General features: G+C 38.6%; 1 protein-coding gene across 7 annotated transcripts in view; it reads left to right on the plus strand.

Annotated features, from left to right (window-relative positions):
* Positions 1-17,028, plus strand: part of LOC111250619 (WD repeat-containing protein 26-like) — a 23,998-nt gene extending 6,970 nt beyond the window's left edge. For 3 of the 7 annotated variants that reach the window (XM_086990224.1, XM_086990223.1, XM_086990225.1), the window contains 10 exons: positions 3,834-3,924; positions 5,613-5,815; positions 6,250-6,400; positions 6,598-6,774; positions 7,581-7,832; positions 8,256-8,390; positions 8,586-8,716; positions 11,791-11,999; positions 12,241-12,534; positions 14,046-15,603. In XM_086990224.1, coding sequence (XP_086846350.1) covers positions 3,834-3,924; positions 5,613-5,815; positions 6,250-6,400; positions 6,598-6,774; positions 7,581-7,832; positions 8,256-8,390; positions 8,586-8,716; positions 11,791-11,999; positions 12,241-12,534; positions 14,046-14,197 — 1,795 coding nt within the window. In that variant the 3' untranslated portion in view covers positions 14,198-15,603. Of the gene's footprint in view, positions 1-3,833; positions 3,925-5,612; positions 5,816-6,249; positions 6,401-6,597; positions 6,775-7,580; positions 7,833-8,255; positions 8,391-8,585; positions 8,717-11,790; positions 12,000-12,240; positions 15,604-15,714; positions 15,803-16,774 lie in introns of those variants that run through there. The other 4 variants (XM_086990226.1, XM_086990228.1, XM_022806037.2 and 1 more) reach the window with 4 other exon arrangements.
* Positions 17,029-17,140: the final 112 nt, after the last annotated feature.

Here is a 17,140-nt window from a genome sequence, read left to right on the forward strand (position 1 = left end):
GAACGAGTGCGAATCATACTTCAAACCCTCGCATAGAGAGCGGACGCTTTAATTTCGATTTTATTACTTTGGTAAACTCCAGCTAGCGAATTCAAAGTTACGTTAGCTGGAAAAGAAACACTTCTTATTTCCCATCAGTCCGAACACTTATTATTATTGCCTTCCAAACCTCGCTGGGCAACGGTGAGCAATTTCCCCTGTTTCGTCGTTACTCGTTGTGATTTTATTCGCATCTTATAGATGCATATGTTATTACTACGCACATATATTATCTTTGTGACAGCGTAGCAAGAGGAGAAGAGGGCGATAACTTGTACCAAACAAACTTGAAGAAATATTTAGAGACCAGGTAATGATGACAAGTCGAAAATTGCTTGGAAATCCAATAAAGATTCTGGTAGGCTTAAGGTGAACCCCGGACAAGACAAAAACCTAATACGTAAACATTGAGTAGGCAGATTAAAATGTTTATAGTTTGGTTGGTGGATGTAGCTTAAGAAACTATATCTGAAATAGTTCATAGGGTTTTGTTTAATGTCCATGCTGCCTCTAACGTATGTCTCAAGCGCTCTATATCTCTGGCTCCATACGACTATATATTAAAGTAATGGTATTTCGGAAACTGCCACGTAGATAGACCTATCAACCAATGCTTTTTGAGTAACAAGATGTGCGAATTCTGGAAATGACTTAGGTTGGTTTTAATTGTTTTTGTGCACAGTTTGCTTGAACCGAATAAAAAAAGTGGGAGCTTAAAAATACAATGCTTTGCTCGAAGCAACAATAAGCGTACCAATTTTAATTCTAAGACTTTTGCAAGTGTACAAGCTTTATGGGTATCAGCCGTTATGTTCCTCTGTTTATAAGCTATAGAGACATACACGACTCCTGCCATACACGACTCCTGCCATTATTGGAACAATGAACCTAAAAGATCATTTTCGCTGTGATAAGCCTTTCCTTCAGATAAGTTCGATCAAATTTGGATAGACGTAAGTCGAAAAAAGCGGATGTGAGTTATAGTTTTCAACAATCAAGTTATGAGGGATTACCGTCATGGCGTCTTATTATAGTAGAAATGATTTTTGCATCTTTACATTAAAAGTAAAGCAGCACGATTAAGGGGTTCTACAAAAATCGAACCAAATGATAATCCGATGGTTCAAGGTCCGTATTATACGGTGGATGCGTCAAAATTTTTCATTTAAACTCTCTCATTTTTTTCCGAGCAACTTAAAATCCGTGTCGTTTGGCACTGTCATGGATGGAGAGGGCGCTTTTTGTATTCATTAATTCGCTAGAGAAGGCTAAGTCAATCCGTTTTGCCAGGCGGAAACTCCAATTCCACTAAGTGTATACCGTCACCATTTTTTGGCTTCAATATGTGGCGCTACAGCTTGACCACATTCGTTATGGATCCGAACACGATTGGACTCTGCTCCATCATGAAAAAATCTCACCAACTAAAGGTTCTATCGCAAAGGAAGAAGTGCGTTCTAGAGAAGATCTCATTGTCTTGTGCTCAATACGGTATTCGAGTGATTTTTGATTTCTTATTAAAGTAATAATGGCAATGTTTATTTGGCACAGTTTTTGCGCTGAATCACACCGATCCATTATGATTAAATCATCAGCTCGCTTCCGTGTTGTATTATTCTATGTCGGCTTTGAGTCGATTTACTATCGGTAACCAAAACACTGCCAGCGAAAATAGGGAAAAGCCGAGGATCTGTTATGGGAAACTGAGTATGACGGATAAAATATCGGACATTAAAAGTCGACTTTATAGTAAGGACCAGAAATACTTATTTAGTAACAGTGTACGTTTTTTTATAACAAAAAAAAATCTTATTAGTTTGAAAAAGATTAGCCGGACTATATATACGCTGAAACAGCGTGTTATTATGATAGCAAACATTATCTATCGAAAAGCTATGGGAAATAATGCTATTTGGTGTCTATGAGAAGAGTTGAAGTTAACTTACTGTCAACTGGTGATCATTACTGGTCATGACGTGGCCTCTCGTGTGTTCCCGTATGGCTATGAGAGAAGCCTAATTTAGGTTAACGGTAACTGTAGAAACGCAGATGGTTTCAGGGGCAAATGTGTAGCGTATGGTAATAACCATGACAAAAATAGCAAAGCCTGCAACGGTTTCAAAACAAGTCGGAAGCTAATCAATTTCGTATAATCCGTAGAAGATATTATGCAGGGAAGATTTAATTATAAATAGTATGGTAGTAATAATACGAGTACTAGTTGTGACTTACTGTTTTGGTGAGTAGGACAGCGGTAACCCGAATAGATCATCGGCAAATAAATTCATTCGGACAACGATCTCCATGAAGTATGAAATTTAATTTTGTTATGTGTTGAAAGCAAGAAAAAATTATTTTACCTTGTCCGTTGTTAATTTAAGGTCTACATTAAGCAATGTGATCCGGTGTTGCAAATATCAATCCAGCTTTATCCAATATTATAAGTGCAATATTCGAGAAACTATATCCTAATATTTATTGAATGCATAATTTAGGTGGTAGCTGTCAACTTTTGCCAATACACCTAGTTGTTTTGTAGTTAACAGGCTTTTTTTTTGTTTGCTATAGAAATTATAGTTTCTGTGGCTCGAAAAAGGCAGGGTCTGGCAACGAAACTGGGAAACGTTGGTCAGAGTCATGAACCTCGCTATATGTGATCATAAAAAAGTGTTATAAAAAGATGTTATAATAGCTTACCACTCGTCTGCTACCAGGGAAGTATAAAGAAATTTTTGGTAAAATACTTTCGAACATCAAATCAGTCCGTCGCCCAGCTTTGTATAGCGTTGAAGATGTATCAATTTTTCCGAATATTCGAAGATACAAGATTAATTTTCCTCAGTTAGTCCTTCAACTCTTCCATTGGAAGGAATATAAAGTTTTAAAACAGGGGGATAACATGGGTTGTTTTTCCTATTGCCTCGTACCAAGACTATTAGCGATAGTAGTCCGTTTTATAAAAATAGTTGCAATCATCGTATATCATTGTGTTGTTGGAATGTTGATATGGCTGCATGCTACAAAATCGTAGCGCACCAAGTAGAACTTCTTAAGCCCATGTACTAACTTAATAATATCATGAACTGCTCGGGCGCCTCCTGGAAGCGTTAAGCTATCCCTCCAACAACGGCTTAAGTTAAGTGCCATTTAAGATAATATTTCATGCACAGCTGCTTCTCTGTGCTTAAACACTATCTATCTGGTTCACAGGCTGATAGTTGAAACACATTGTTCCAAAGGTTAACCCATCAACTTTGTAACGATCAGAGTCTACATTTACAAGCTGATTCTCAAGGGACAGTCAATGAATCTGCATATAAGTTCGTATAGCGATACTTAGACTTACCCAAACTGTCTGTAATGAAATTTATTGTCTACCATAATTGGCAAGGTATTTTCGAACAGTGATATCTATAGGCAAATATAACGCACATAGAGAAGACCGTGTATGTAATGTAAGTTCGTGAGCAGTCCGAGGATTAGGCTCTAGGAGACGAGCTTATATCGAAGCATATCATGGCACCAGTGTCGTGATTTTACACAATTTATTTTGTTTTTAGCTTTCACTAGCGTTATAGGACACACGAGCAGGTGACGTGTATTACAGTAGCATTTAGGCAGGTGTTTCGATGGTTCACAATGATTTGATATTGATGGCATCCAATGATACATAGCCGTAATATGTGCGTTTCATTAGCGTAACAGTGCCCTCTTTACCAGTAGGGTAAACTAAATGTCATAACTGCGATGTGGAAGAAATAACCGTGTTATTTGGCGGTCATTTCAAATTTCAGCCGTACAGTATCGACCTTGCAGGAAGAATCTGGCTGCTCGTATGATCACCATCTCGCTGTTAAACTTCAGCGTCACGTAATGGATGGAAAGGTCAGTAAAAACCCTGTGGGATGTTTGTGACATATAAGAAAGACATAGTTCATAATTATACCAATATATTCATTATATACGAAGGATAGACATATTTAATATACTGGAATTATTTAAAAGTTAGGAGCCTGTATGTCCCATAAATTCAGCAAAAAGTACAACTAAATACGGCTTTTTATCACTTGCAACATTTAGCCTGGCATTGAGCAACACATAGCCGCAGTGACAGTTTTCTACGTGACATTGTCACCGCTAACGAGAAGTATCCTTATGTCTATACTCCAAACTCCGGAGTTCAACGAAATCTCTATCCCAAAAAGATATGATTTATGATTGTTGGGACCGGAAGATCTTACTAGCTGCAAAATTCTTGAAAAAAGCAAGACGATTAATATATATAATTGTACAACTGAGCCATATATTATAAGGATATATATATATATAAGGATATATATATATATAAGGATATATATATATATATAAGGATATATATATATATATATATATGGCTCAATTGTACTGATTGAACAAGGTTGTCCCATGAAAATCTAACAGACAGGGCAAAGTTACCTTTTTCCAAGACAATGCCAGACCGTACATAGCAGCATTGAAGATAAGGCTCGCTTATGTTCACAGTAATCGATAGACCTTGCAACTATGGATGGCCATCTGTTCCTTCATGAATAGTCGTAAATTATAGTAGTGAAGGTTTCAAAATTTAGTTTGAGGAGTGTCCCGACACCAGACTTTAGAATTCCTATCGACAAGAAATACATTCATTGGATGGGAGATAAAAAGTTCATGGACAAAAATGGCATACACATAATAAATTAACTTTTTCACCGAATTCGAATAAAATGTGTCTACGTGTTTTTTTTTTTTTGTTAGAGGTGAAAAGAGGCCAAAACATAATATCAATAGATTGACACTGCCGCAATAGCAGTCGACTTTAATAAACTCTTCTATAATAAATAAAATGGGCCAGTTAGGCTGCCGCATCAATTAGGCACCCTGTTAATTTCGTGACGTAAGCAGGCTTGACTGCCATTGCAGCTGAAATGCTGCCATTTGTCTCAGCAAGCTATTTCACTCTATTTGCTATGTGATCAATTCATGTGTTAATTTAAATTCAAAAAACATAAAAACACAGTGTGTTGTTAGTCCGTACCAATTTTTCCCGAAAACACTGACAGGAATGTGGCCTACTATTGATCTTAATGTCAAATGCTGTCGTATTTCTAATAGCCATTTCTGGACCTATCTACTGAACCGTGTTGATGTTGGAAGGCTTTTGCGGTTAGACATTTTGTCGCAAGATGAGAAGGTGATCTGCTGAAACTGATTGATCTCAGTAAAACGAAACAGCATTGGCTGGTGGGAGTCCACAAAAACAATTGCCTAAAAATGCGTATCTTATCCGAAAACCACTGTAAATTTCGACAAAACCTTTCCAGGGATATGTTTTTCCAGGGTGTGCTTTTTTTGTGTGTTTTTCAGCGGATTGTCTCCGTTGACAAACTCTAGGACGTAGCTAAAACCTCTTAGAAAATCATTTCGCTCTATCGAAAAGTACCTACAGAAGGGAGGAGGAAACTTTCTTATTGATCTTCTGTAAAAATAGTTTTCAGTACTTAAAGAAACAAATAACAAATAAATGTTATTGTTATTATCGACTTCTGTCCGCTTAGTTGGATCAAGCTATTGACGATCTATCCGACCTGGAACATTTACTTGTCGGGTCGAATGCAAGTAAGAAAATGCGCTTCCTTCTACTTGAGGAGAAATTTCTAGAATTTCTCGTACAAAACAAAACCATGGACGCTCTAGCGTGTCTTCGCACCGAGCTGAGTCCTCTGAAGCACAACATAGAAAGGGTTCATCAACTATCTAGGTAAGCAGCAGTCAAATGTGTTTTCTCATTCAATTCCAAATAGATAACGTATAAAAAATATATTTTACATTAGTGCTATTCACAAACTAGGATAAGGTGAAACAACCTAAATTGATTATGTAACATGGTTTATTAACTGATATAATTTTATCCACACGGAGCTAAATTTTTGTCACATATGCTGAAGTGTAATCCAAAATATCATGGTAGTATCACCTTTCGAATAAGACTTCAACTGTTGAAGATATAACCTCGTGTGAGAAGTACCAGTAATTTATAGTTGTGTTCCATTGTTAGGTTTATTTATGTAAAAGAAACGTCTATGATTGAGGCCAGCATAATAGTCAACTGTAGTCTTCTAATCATAGCAAGTATATAAGGTTCTTTCAACGAGAATGCTCTCACTAAATAGTGGCTTTTATAAACGTTTGCAGTTATCTAATGATGTCTCCGGATAATCCCGAACTTCTCCTCCATCGTTCAAATGTGACGGAGGCTCGGGACCTTCTTATGGAACGATTGCAACGATTTCTTCCTGCCAGCATTATGCTGCCACCGAGACGATTACGTTCTCTACTTGCCAAAGTGCGTAAATTGATATACGTCCTGTGCCGTAATTATAAATGGTGCTTTGTACTTTTGATCGATATTTCATTTTTTTAGAGTCACTTACCGCTGAAGCTGCTTAATAGTATCCGTATTTGTATAACACAACTACAGTGAATTTGGTATAAAGGAAAAAACCTAATCTTGCTCGTCGTATTCACTGACCATTTATTCAGGCCCAAGCGTATCAGGTGGAACGATGCGAACTGCACAATAAGGTCGATCAACCTATCCGTGGTATGGCTCCGCTTACGAACGACGACGGAGTTCGAGATCTACAAATGCTTGAAGGAATTTCCCTTCTTAGCGATCATACCTGCGTTAAAGACGATTTCCCTTGTCACACTCAGCAGGTAATCACATTGACTTCAATTAGGTGTCTGTCCTGCTGACTAGGAACCTGCAAATCGTATTCTGGCAAATCGGAATGTTAGATTTACGTAGCTCTGCTTCCTTTGATTTTACTTACCGTTAATTTCGTATCCTTCCCAATATCTTTCAATCCGAGAAACTACGTCATTAAGTTACTAGTACACCTGAGCCCTCTGCTGCATCGGTCTTAATGGTGTGGTTGCTACATTCTAAGACATTGTTTATTCTCCTCAGCCCTGAATTCCGTTACCAACAGCTTTATCAAGATTTAACTTTCTATAGAATGGAACTCTCTCCCAGATTCTCGTTAAACATCCTCCAGATGATTTCTCTCTCTCTCTCTCTCTCTCTCTCACTCTCAATTTTTATTTTTATATATAATTCAATTCGCTTAATTAATGACGTTGGTAACTAGCGAAATTGCGAGGGATCAACAAGGTAATATATGAAAAAGTAGAGTCAACGAAACCAAATATATATAAACTGCCCCTTAATCTTAAACAGTTTACTTAAATAAACTGAATTAAACAAAAACGTCCTGCTTTCCATCTATTAGTCTTATTTTCCCATCATCATTGCTAATATTTATTTTTGTTAACTCTGTTTTGTCATATATTACTTCGTTGATTCCTTGCAATTGCTACCAACGTCATCAATAAAGCAAGCTTTCAATTTAATTGAAACAGACGCATTTCCTGATTGACCGAAAACTCTTGTACTCAGTCTCGTTTGTTGTGAGCACTTGCGGGCGCCCGCTAACGATGTGTGTTTTTTTTTCATTACTCAGATTCTCACTGATCACTCCGACGAAATTTGGGTGTGTGTGTGGAGTCACGACGGTCTTCGGTTGGCCACAGGTTCAAAGGACTCCTACGTGATAATATGGCAAATGAACCCCCAAACGCGCGAACTAAGTCGGCAGATGAGCCTGGACGGTCATACATTCGGAGTCAGCTGCATCGCTTGGAGCCCTGATGATTCCATGTTGCTTGTTTGTGGTTTTCAAGGCTCCGCGGATTTGTGGATTTGGAATACAATTGTGAGTAACGTACTATTTAGTATACGGCCTACGAGCACGTCGCAGCGTTGAATTGCTAGTGTCATGCTATGTTATAACGGTGATAAAGAAATTCATTTAGTATTTACACAAATATATGTCGTTAGCTGAAAGCAGAATCGAACATTGTATTATCTTGAATCTTCTTTCTAGCTTCAGACTGAGGGGCTTAAAGTTGCGTTTTATTTTGCGAGTTTGATGCCCCAATGATAATTTTTTAGCTAGCAAGTACATTGGTCTATCTTTGTAATCGCTGTATCATACGTTTAACCGCTTCATTAGTTCTACTATCGTTTCATCATTACCTTGTACGTACTCATTTTAGGTCTATACTCATGTACAAATTCGAAAGACTTTTTTACAAACATGAAACGCATGCGTATGGTACTGTGACTTCACTTTCAGTCGGGAGAACTTCGTTGCAAGATGAGTCATTCAGCTGAAGACAGTCTGACCACATGCGCGTGGCAAGCTGGCGGAACCAAATTTGTTTGTGGGGGCACCAAAGGACAGTTTTATCAATGTGATATTTCGGGACAAGTAATGTTGTTGATTTCAATTTACCCATTGTAATTTCTAATAATTAAATGCATATATTTATATATGAAGTCGCCAAATGAATGATTAAAAAGCTTCTTGACGATTCATCAGTTCTGTTAGTGATTCTGATTAATGTTCTCGACCTGTTTTTAATTTTTTTTTTAATTCCGTTGATATGCGGCGCCAACATTACAGGTGCTTGATCACTGGGAGGGGGTGCGACTCCAAGGTCTTCAGTGTCTCAGCGATGGACGAACCGTTCTTGGCGCTGATAGCCATAACCGTATTAAGGGCTATAATTTTGACTACATGCAAGATGAGCACATGTAAGAACACGACTAATATTTATTCCTAGATCCTCTACCTATTGTTGCACCAATAACAGTGATGGTGTTGCAGAAAGTTGGAAGAACTTATGATAATAAGTTCTTCCAACTTTCATTCCAACTTCATTATCATGAATTATCGACACTTGTTAAATGATAAAGCGAATAACTAAAAAATTGACTAACATTCCAGTTTGAAAGGATTAGTGAAAGACACTAGAAAAACAAAATATTTACTATAAAACTAGCAGGTAATGAGTAAAAGATAAGATACTAATGGTAATTCAAATATAAATATGAGAGATTTAAACTATAATCTTTTTTACGATTGTTTTTGTTTAATATATTGAATTCTGCAATTTTTTGCAAAACAGTATTTAGCCCTTCGTTGTCCCTTTATATTCTAATCTATGTATACTTGTTTTTACTTTGAACTCTTTTTACTTTTAACATGGTCTTTATTTTATTAAATTTAAAGGCTGTCGTATTTTGAAAGTACATCTACTTCAAAATTCGAGTTCGAAATAAAATTTTATAACGTGGATTAAACAGCGTTGGGGAAGGCTGGACAGAATTTTAAGAGAAAAGACAAAAGGTAAAACTAAAAATAGAGATAAAGAACAAAGAAATCAGAAAAGTCCTGCAGCAGTTCCTCAGCAACATGAAGTTCAACAGAACTAGACACGAGAGACGTGTAGGTAAAGAGAAGGAAATGGTAGAGGTTACTTTCGAGGAAATCATAGGTTAGCGTACTAATAATAAGCGTATAAAGCTGCGAATATGTTCCTGAAATGGACGGTATATCACCAGCTGCCACTAAACTCAAGGAGTATCCAAAACTTCTTGCAGAGGTTTATTTCCTAGATGATGCCATAGAGCGACCTCCCAGAGCAGCGGAAAAAAAGAACTGATGCTCATTCAACCTAGACTGTATTTTTCGGTCAGTCTGTCTCCTGAAAATTTTGGTCAAGAGTTCCCAGGTTACCCTAGAGGTATGATTGCGAGGCATTGCCGGGGACTATTGACTTCTCTGATTGAACGTGCAATATGGCTTTAGGAAAAAATTTGGTCTCAAATACGATTTTACAGGATTATATCAAAAGAAGCAATAACATCAGAATATTAAGACTTTCTAAGAATCTTGTTGTACGTGAAAAACACCTTCAACAGTCTATTTTAGAGGTTAGTCCTAAACAAGCTAAAAAAATTAGACGTCACACCTTGCAGCCATGACCTCCAAGTGTCAGGGAAATCGACTGCAACGTATCAATATTTTCTATGACGGCTAGCGTTTGACGATCGGGCCACTATTGTAGAACATTGCCTACAAAACATTGCCTGGGGTACTTCGCTTGGAAAACCTGCTGGATGTAGACCTAATAACGTGGGCTGACAACTTGATGTTAACAGTTGGCGCACAATGCCTCCAGGAGTTATAGGCGCGAGCTAACGTTCGCCAAGGTTTTGATGTGAATGAGTAACAGTGGTCTTCCTTTAGTTCCTTAGTTCCTTCCTTTAGTTAGTAGTCAAAAGCTAGCCAATTCTACTGATCGAATCAAAAAGGTGCCCAAATATCCAGTTCTCTGGCAAGAGAAGAGATAAGGACCGTCAAGACAGGTCGCTATTTGGCCTACTTGGGTCGTACCAAGCGCGGAATCCTCCATGTAAAGGCGGCGTCAGAAGAAGCAACTGAAACCACGACCAATCTAATTAAACTTTTGCCTAATATAGACAGAATTAAGTGGTAAGACGATTGCTGATGTCTGTAATGGAACAGATTACGCGTCTCGGAGCGTTGGTCTTCTTTTACTTAATCGACCAAAATCCAGAAAGCCTAGCTGCGTAAAATACAACATATCGCCGTGTTAAGGGTGGTACAGACTAACAAAACTAGCTGCGATTACCTTAGGCGTCATAGTTCTGCCTAAGTACATTTTCCTGAAAACTTAAGATATGTGGAAAAAGGAAACTTTTTAAAGACCATTTGTACGTTAAGCATCACTGGGTGGTGAACATGGCGAGATAAATAGAAGGCAATTCCAAATAGACGTCTCGGTGCAAAGCGAGCAACGTTACATCAAATATTAGTGACTGGATGACTAGTCCGCGCGAAGACTCGATTTATTGTATAACACAATTTCTCACCGGGTATGGCGAATTTCAGGCCTTCCGTCACAAAATAAGTAAAACATTTTTCGCAAGCTGCATTCATCACGTTATGGGAAACGAAGATGATACCTTTTAGACGCTCGTCAAATGTGAAACATTCAAATCGATGAAGACTAGGGCAGCGAAGCTAAACCTGCGGTGTGCGGTGAAATGTGGTTCCAAGGATTCGTACACAGATTTACTAATTATAAAAAAGGGAGTTACCCTGGCCAAAGAACCTTTCAGCAGGTAAATTGGGCGCGCCGAAGTGAAGAACTTCGGGAAACACAGAAAAAAAAAACTATCGTGAGAAACAGAAAAGATAAACTGTCGTGTAGGAACAAGCGCGTCGAGGGGTGAACGAACCTGCGAAACAAATGGCCGACATACCCAATAGGCTCCTTCGAGTCACCAGGAGCCTACTGGGTATGTCGGCAACCCGTAGCAACCCGTCGTACTGTTAAATAAAGAACCGAGCCGGTTCAGAGCGATGCTCAAAAAAGGAATTGAGAACTAATGGGAGGTGGTCTCGGCAGAAATAGATTCAGCCGTCGGGGCTGAATCCCACACTAAGCCCTTCTGAAAAGGGCTTTATTCTGGTGGTGCACTTACGCAAAAGTGTTACTTTAATCCTCTTATTCCAATATTTCGCCCTTTATATACAACATTTGGTCATTATGCATGTTTAGTATGTAATTATTTGGTAAACAAAAAAAAAATAGAATCGATAAAATATTAACGAAAGGTTTTATGTATAAGATTTGAAGCGTATCATTAATGTATAGTACTCGCGAGCAATGTATGTATGTTATTTCCGATATGTTCATTCCTAGTTCTCTTGTGCAATCAAGAAATGTATGCCTATATTGGTTGTTTGTAATCCTCGAAGTTGACGTACGGGTTTGTTTTTACTGTCGTTCTTTCAGAGTGGTAGAAGATCACTCGATTATGTCGTTCTCGGTGGACAAAACTGATCGATTTGCCTTGATAAATCTTTCGCACCAAGGCATACATCTATGGGACATTCGTGACAAGACTCTACTCATGAAATTCCGCGGCATGAGTCAGGGGTATTTCACCATTAATTCGTGCTTCGGTGGTGTTGATGAGAAATTCATCGCATCCGGCAGTGAAGGTGAACAGTATCACTTTTCTATTACATTCTTTGTCGGTCGTTATGTTCTGTATTTTTATTCTTGTTGCAGAACAAGCCAGCTAGCCAAGATTAGTAACTCATCAGTGATAGCCATATAATGGTTGTACCATAGGTTCTTACCTGATTTGTATTATCACATCACACTTCAAATGAACATAATATCATCAGTATATCTGATTCTCGCCTTTCTTTCTATTCTGAATGTACTTCTCCGATACAGACAGTAACGTGTACATCTTCAATCGTTGCAAGGAAACACCGATTGCCACCCTTGAAGGTCACACATGCACCGTGAATTGTGTTGCATGGAACCCTCAATTTACCGATATCCTTGCATCTGTATCGGACGACGCCACTGTACGTATCTGGGGGCCTCTTGACCCGTCCAGGCAGCCCCCGGCGCCATCAACGCAAGTGCCACACGGCCCTGTTCACGATGGCATTTCCGGAACGCGAGACAGTTCCCCTCGGCCTGACAGGGACTCTTCGCACGCCGGTGGCCCAGCCGGACAAGGTGACCGAACGCACGAGATTATCGCTTTCGTCTGACTTACGAACTTCCGTGTACTCACTGATGATGAGTGTATGTGAAATCCAAAGGAAGGGAGATAAACAGAGAGGAAGCGTGGGAATGCCGCTGAAAATGCAGAAAAGAGCTACGTGCAATGAACCAGGAAGCACAAACACAGGCACAGCAGACAGACTGCACCCCCGCCTGCCTCGCGATGATATCAGATCATTCTTTGCATTGACCTGACTGACCTTTGAGCGAATAACCGTCTGAAGATAATCGATCCCATTATATATGCTTTGTTCTTTGGGCTTAAGCCCAATGTCTGTTTCTGTGCATGTGTATGTATGTTCATAACAACGATGCCATAATATCCTCTATCAGAAACGGTACACGGAAATAGATGTATTGGGTATTGTCATACCTGATACGAAAATCTCTTAGCTATCCTGAGCGAGTAATGAAACAGACAACGTGCAAGTGTGGCAAAAAGTATACTCGCACAAAATTTAGATCTCGCAGTCTGCTGATTTTCACGCCGCGGTAACTTTAGAAATAACCAATTATTTGTCTATAGGTTCGGCTCCACAATTTCGCTCGTTTTTAAATCCAATAACATTGAATCGTGTTGTTGTTGTTGTTGTTGTTGTTTCTGTCGGTTTGTTAAGTGCTTGTATGCGTCGAGTCGAAGTAAAACAGATTGGCAGAAGTCAATGAGCAGGTGTCAGCATTAGAGCTCTGGAGGTTTCAACAGTTTCTTCAATATGTATACGAATCGATAACTGAGCTATCTGCCATCGACGATAGAACTTGTTTTTAATCTAACGCTGGTCATAAACTTCGGTCGAATTGATCGAAAGCTAAAGATCAACCTGAAATCGGTTCGATTTATCACGGTTGAATTTACGATTTGACAGCTTTTAATCTTCCACGAGAGACAGTGTGCGCTGTGTTCGAATGAGCAATACTTCCGTTTGTTTTTGTTTACCCAGTCCTGATACATCGATTTCGAAGGATCGGGTGGATGGAATCAATGTGAAGTTCCGTATCCCCTTTCCAGTTTGCGGGCGTACAGCGAAGTACGAGGGCGTCGTTTAGTTGCTTTGGTAGAAGCAACTCAAGGCGTTCTGGTTCGAGTCCCTTTACTCCCTCCTTCCGAGTATATCTGTCTGCGCAACGAAGGTTCTATGCTAAGCGTGAAAACAAGTTCAATAACAGAGCCAAACAAAACCACTTCAACTTCATGATAATGTCTTCAAGATACAAACTAATGCGGGGTGAATATCTATACGGGTGGTATGTGATAAGCTGATCAAAGCAATGAAATTACGTCCGTAGATAGATAGGTTACTATTTTTATGATTGCAAAATACACGGTACGATAGTAATATCTTGAACGAACTGTTTCAGGGAATTCAGAGGCGACACTATTCTTTTGGGAATAAATAATAGTAGTACTGAAGCAGTCTTAAGAATCGTACCTAAGCAAATCATATTTACCCCTTGTTTATCAGCATCACCACCATCATCACCACCACCACCATCATCATCATCATCACCACCACCACCACCACCACCACCACCATCATCGTCGTCATCATCATCATCATCATCATCATCATCATCATCAGTGATAGATAATAATGGCATTAACATACTTGTGTGACGACGAGTGCAATCATTGTGTGATTTACATCGAGTGATCAAACGGTTGTTTAATTGACATTGTTACCTTCATGTCAAGTAGCTCCTTCATTTAAATGGACAGTTATGTATATATATCTCCAGGGTGAAACAAAGTTCACTTGACAGCGAGAGCGGGAAACGTCAGGGGACTTTTGACCACCCTGTTAGTATATATATTGGTTAGCCGGATTGAATAATAGGCAACGTGTTTGTCAGGAGCCCTCCAATGGAAAATAACATTGGAAGGATATGTTGCAAGAGCAATCAGATCATTACGTCAGTAACGTTGATACAGTAATGACGACACTGCTGCGATGGAAATATTGGCAATCAGTACGAGGCTGGTTGAAGTCAGAAATCTTCTCCATTTGCGAGTTGGCTTATAGTTGGACAGTTAAATGTACGAGTGTATTTTTCGTGTGTTTATATATATATATATAAAATATCGGTCTGGCTGTATGATGAGCGGTAAAGTGGTGTATCCCGTTAAAATTGTGTGATGACGCGATATATGGTGTGCATGCTTGAGCCTAGTTAAAATTGCCTGTAAAATTTAACCGAATATTCAAACAGTAATTATGATCATAATTAGATTAGATAGCCGACTCAATCAAGCAGACAAGGTGAGATTTTCGGTGTTTGGTACCTGTCGTGAGACGACGCTGCCAAGCTATAATAGTTATTAGGTATTCTAGACAAACACCCATTGACAGCTTAGAACGGGCAAAAACGCATCCGTTTTTACTACTAATGGCATATTAAATTATGTGATACCTTACAGTAGCTACATGTAATGACAAGTACATACGCGGGTGAGTGTATTATTGAGGGCTTTAGAAAGACGAGTATCTTGCAGACGTACGATGGGAGCGTTACTGAGGTAAACGTTAGAAAGCAAATAGACATAAAGCATTGTGTGTTAGTTACAAGGCAAATTGGTAGTGCTAAAGCATGTAATTGGCTTAGACTATACGTCTTGTTCACCCGGCAGAAGTAGATACCTTGTAACACGTCGGCCAATCTTGTTAAATCTACGACTATAGGCAGGAATATACCAAGAAGCAAGGAAGAACTCGACTCGAAGGAAAGAAATACAACAATTTATTATATGCCATACAGGAAATACCACAACAATGAATTAATAGTTCCTTAAGTATATGATTATGACCGCTCAGATATTGATAGCAACAACAGACAAATATTAATCACAACAAATAAGATATGCTTATTTAATTATAGGCGGGCCCAATGTCAAGAGGGTTGCTTAAATAGGTCTAGCATCTGTACCAATTATTACAATATATATATATATATATATATATATATATATATATGCAGTAAACAAATAAGCAACATATATAAATAAACTCAAATTAGAGTGTACAACGTTTCCTGATTGACCTAGTCATATGAAGAGGGTATCCCGCTTCTAACAGGATTTTTTTTGGGCACCATTCCAACATTATATATCAGGGGTAATTATGGAGATACTTTCAGGTACCGAGAAAAAGGTCTTCTACACGAGCCTCATAACAAGTAATCGTTAATGCGAGCTGGCTTCCATGAAAATTTTCACCGGTTTCAGGTTTCGTATCAGACGTGTATTACACCGAGTGTAATCCTAAGGCAAGCTTTGTTTACTATTTTCGAGCGCCAGGCATAGAGATCAGGTGAATCTACCTGATCATATATAATAATCCTAGATGCTTACCTGTCTTTGACATCATTCAGTAACCGCGCATGACGTTAGCTAACTGTCTGTAAAAGGAACGCCTCCAAACCGTTCGCTAAAACCCTTAACACCTAGAGATTATCTTCAAGTCTTTCTGGACTACTGAATTACGCCGTAGAGGTTGTCAATATACCACTCTTTTAGTCGAAGATTTTTCACAAAAATGAGCCGAGTCCGAAGCGGTCCAGCTAACTGCCTACGACCACATGGAGCCACTCGTTGGCGGCCACTTATTTATTCAGGCTGCGTTCTTTTGTATTCGGAATGCCAGTACCTTGCTCGTATGACGCTAAAGAGCGGGGAATTGAAAGCGTGCTAACAAATGTGGATATTCTGTTGCGGTGAATATCGACACATGGCCTGTTCTATGTGTACTTATCGGGTTTAAACAAAAACATTTACGATTTATTTACATAGCCCATAGATTTACATACAGCATTATTACATCTATCTAAGATAATATATCTTGTGAAAAAATACTGGTAAGACAGGAACGTCTACTGCATCTTAACCTGACCTAACCTAACCTAACCATATGCAAGTCTTTTTATGTTGTTGCATCGAAAAATATTGAGCTCATCATTCAAGTGTTTTGCAAATTAAATAATACAATCCATTGAAGAAAATTATAATAACATTTCAATTGCTGGCGGCACCGATTTGTTGGCTGAGTAAAGATTGAGCAAGAAAGCAATAAGCAACCGATAAGAACTACCCTAACAATTTACCCAAAGCAATTCAGTAGAATATCAAGTGATTACGATGATCCTGTCCATTGATCATTCTAACTAATAGCTGTCATGTTTCTTTGTTCGTGTTTTTCAGAGGAAAACTTCAACGGAAATCGTCGTCCATGAAAAAAATAGCAACACAATACTTAATAGTTATAATAATAATAATAAAGAAAATCAAACTAATGATTATGCGGGACATTGTCGTCGTACGACGATGTACGGTATGGCTTGAGAGAATAAGGATGAAGTTATATGACTGAAGACACCAAGGAAATCCATATATATAGATGTATAAAAATACAGTTCTGATCATTATACGTAAGCGTACCTTACATCGCAATTGGGTGCTTGTGTGTTCTCATTGAAAATGTCAATTAGTAATTAGAAAATATTATGCTTTATATGCAGATGTAATTCGTCCTATTGTTAGTTGTTGACAGTGCGTGCGCAACTTGGT

Source organism: Varroa destructor, unplaced genomic scaffold (assembly GCF_002443255.2).
Source record: "Varroa destructor unplaced genomic scaffold, Vdes_3.0 BEIS01000005.1, whole genome shotgun sequence".
Classification (NCBI taxonomy): Eukaryota; Metazoa; Arthropoda; class Arachnida; order Mesostigmata; family Varroidae; genus Varroa; species Varroa destructor.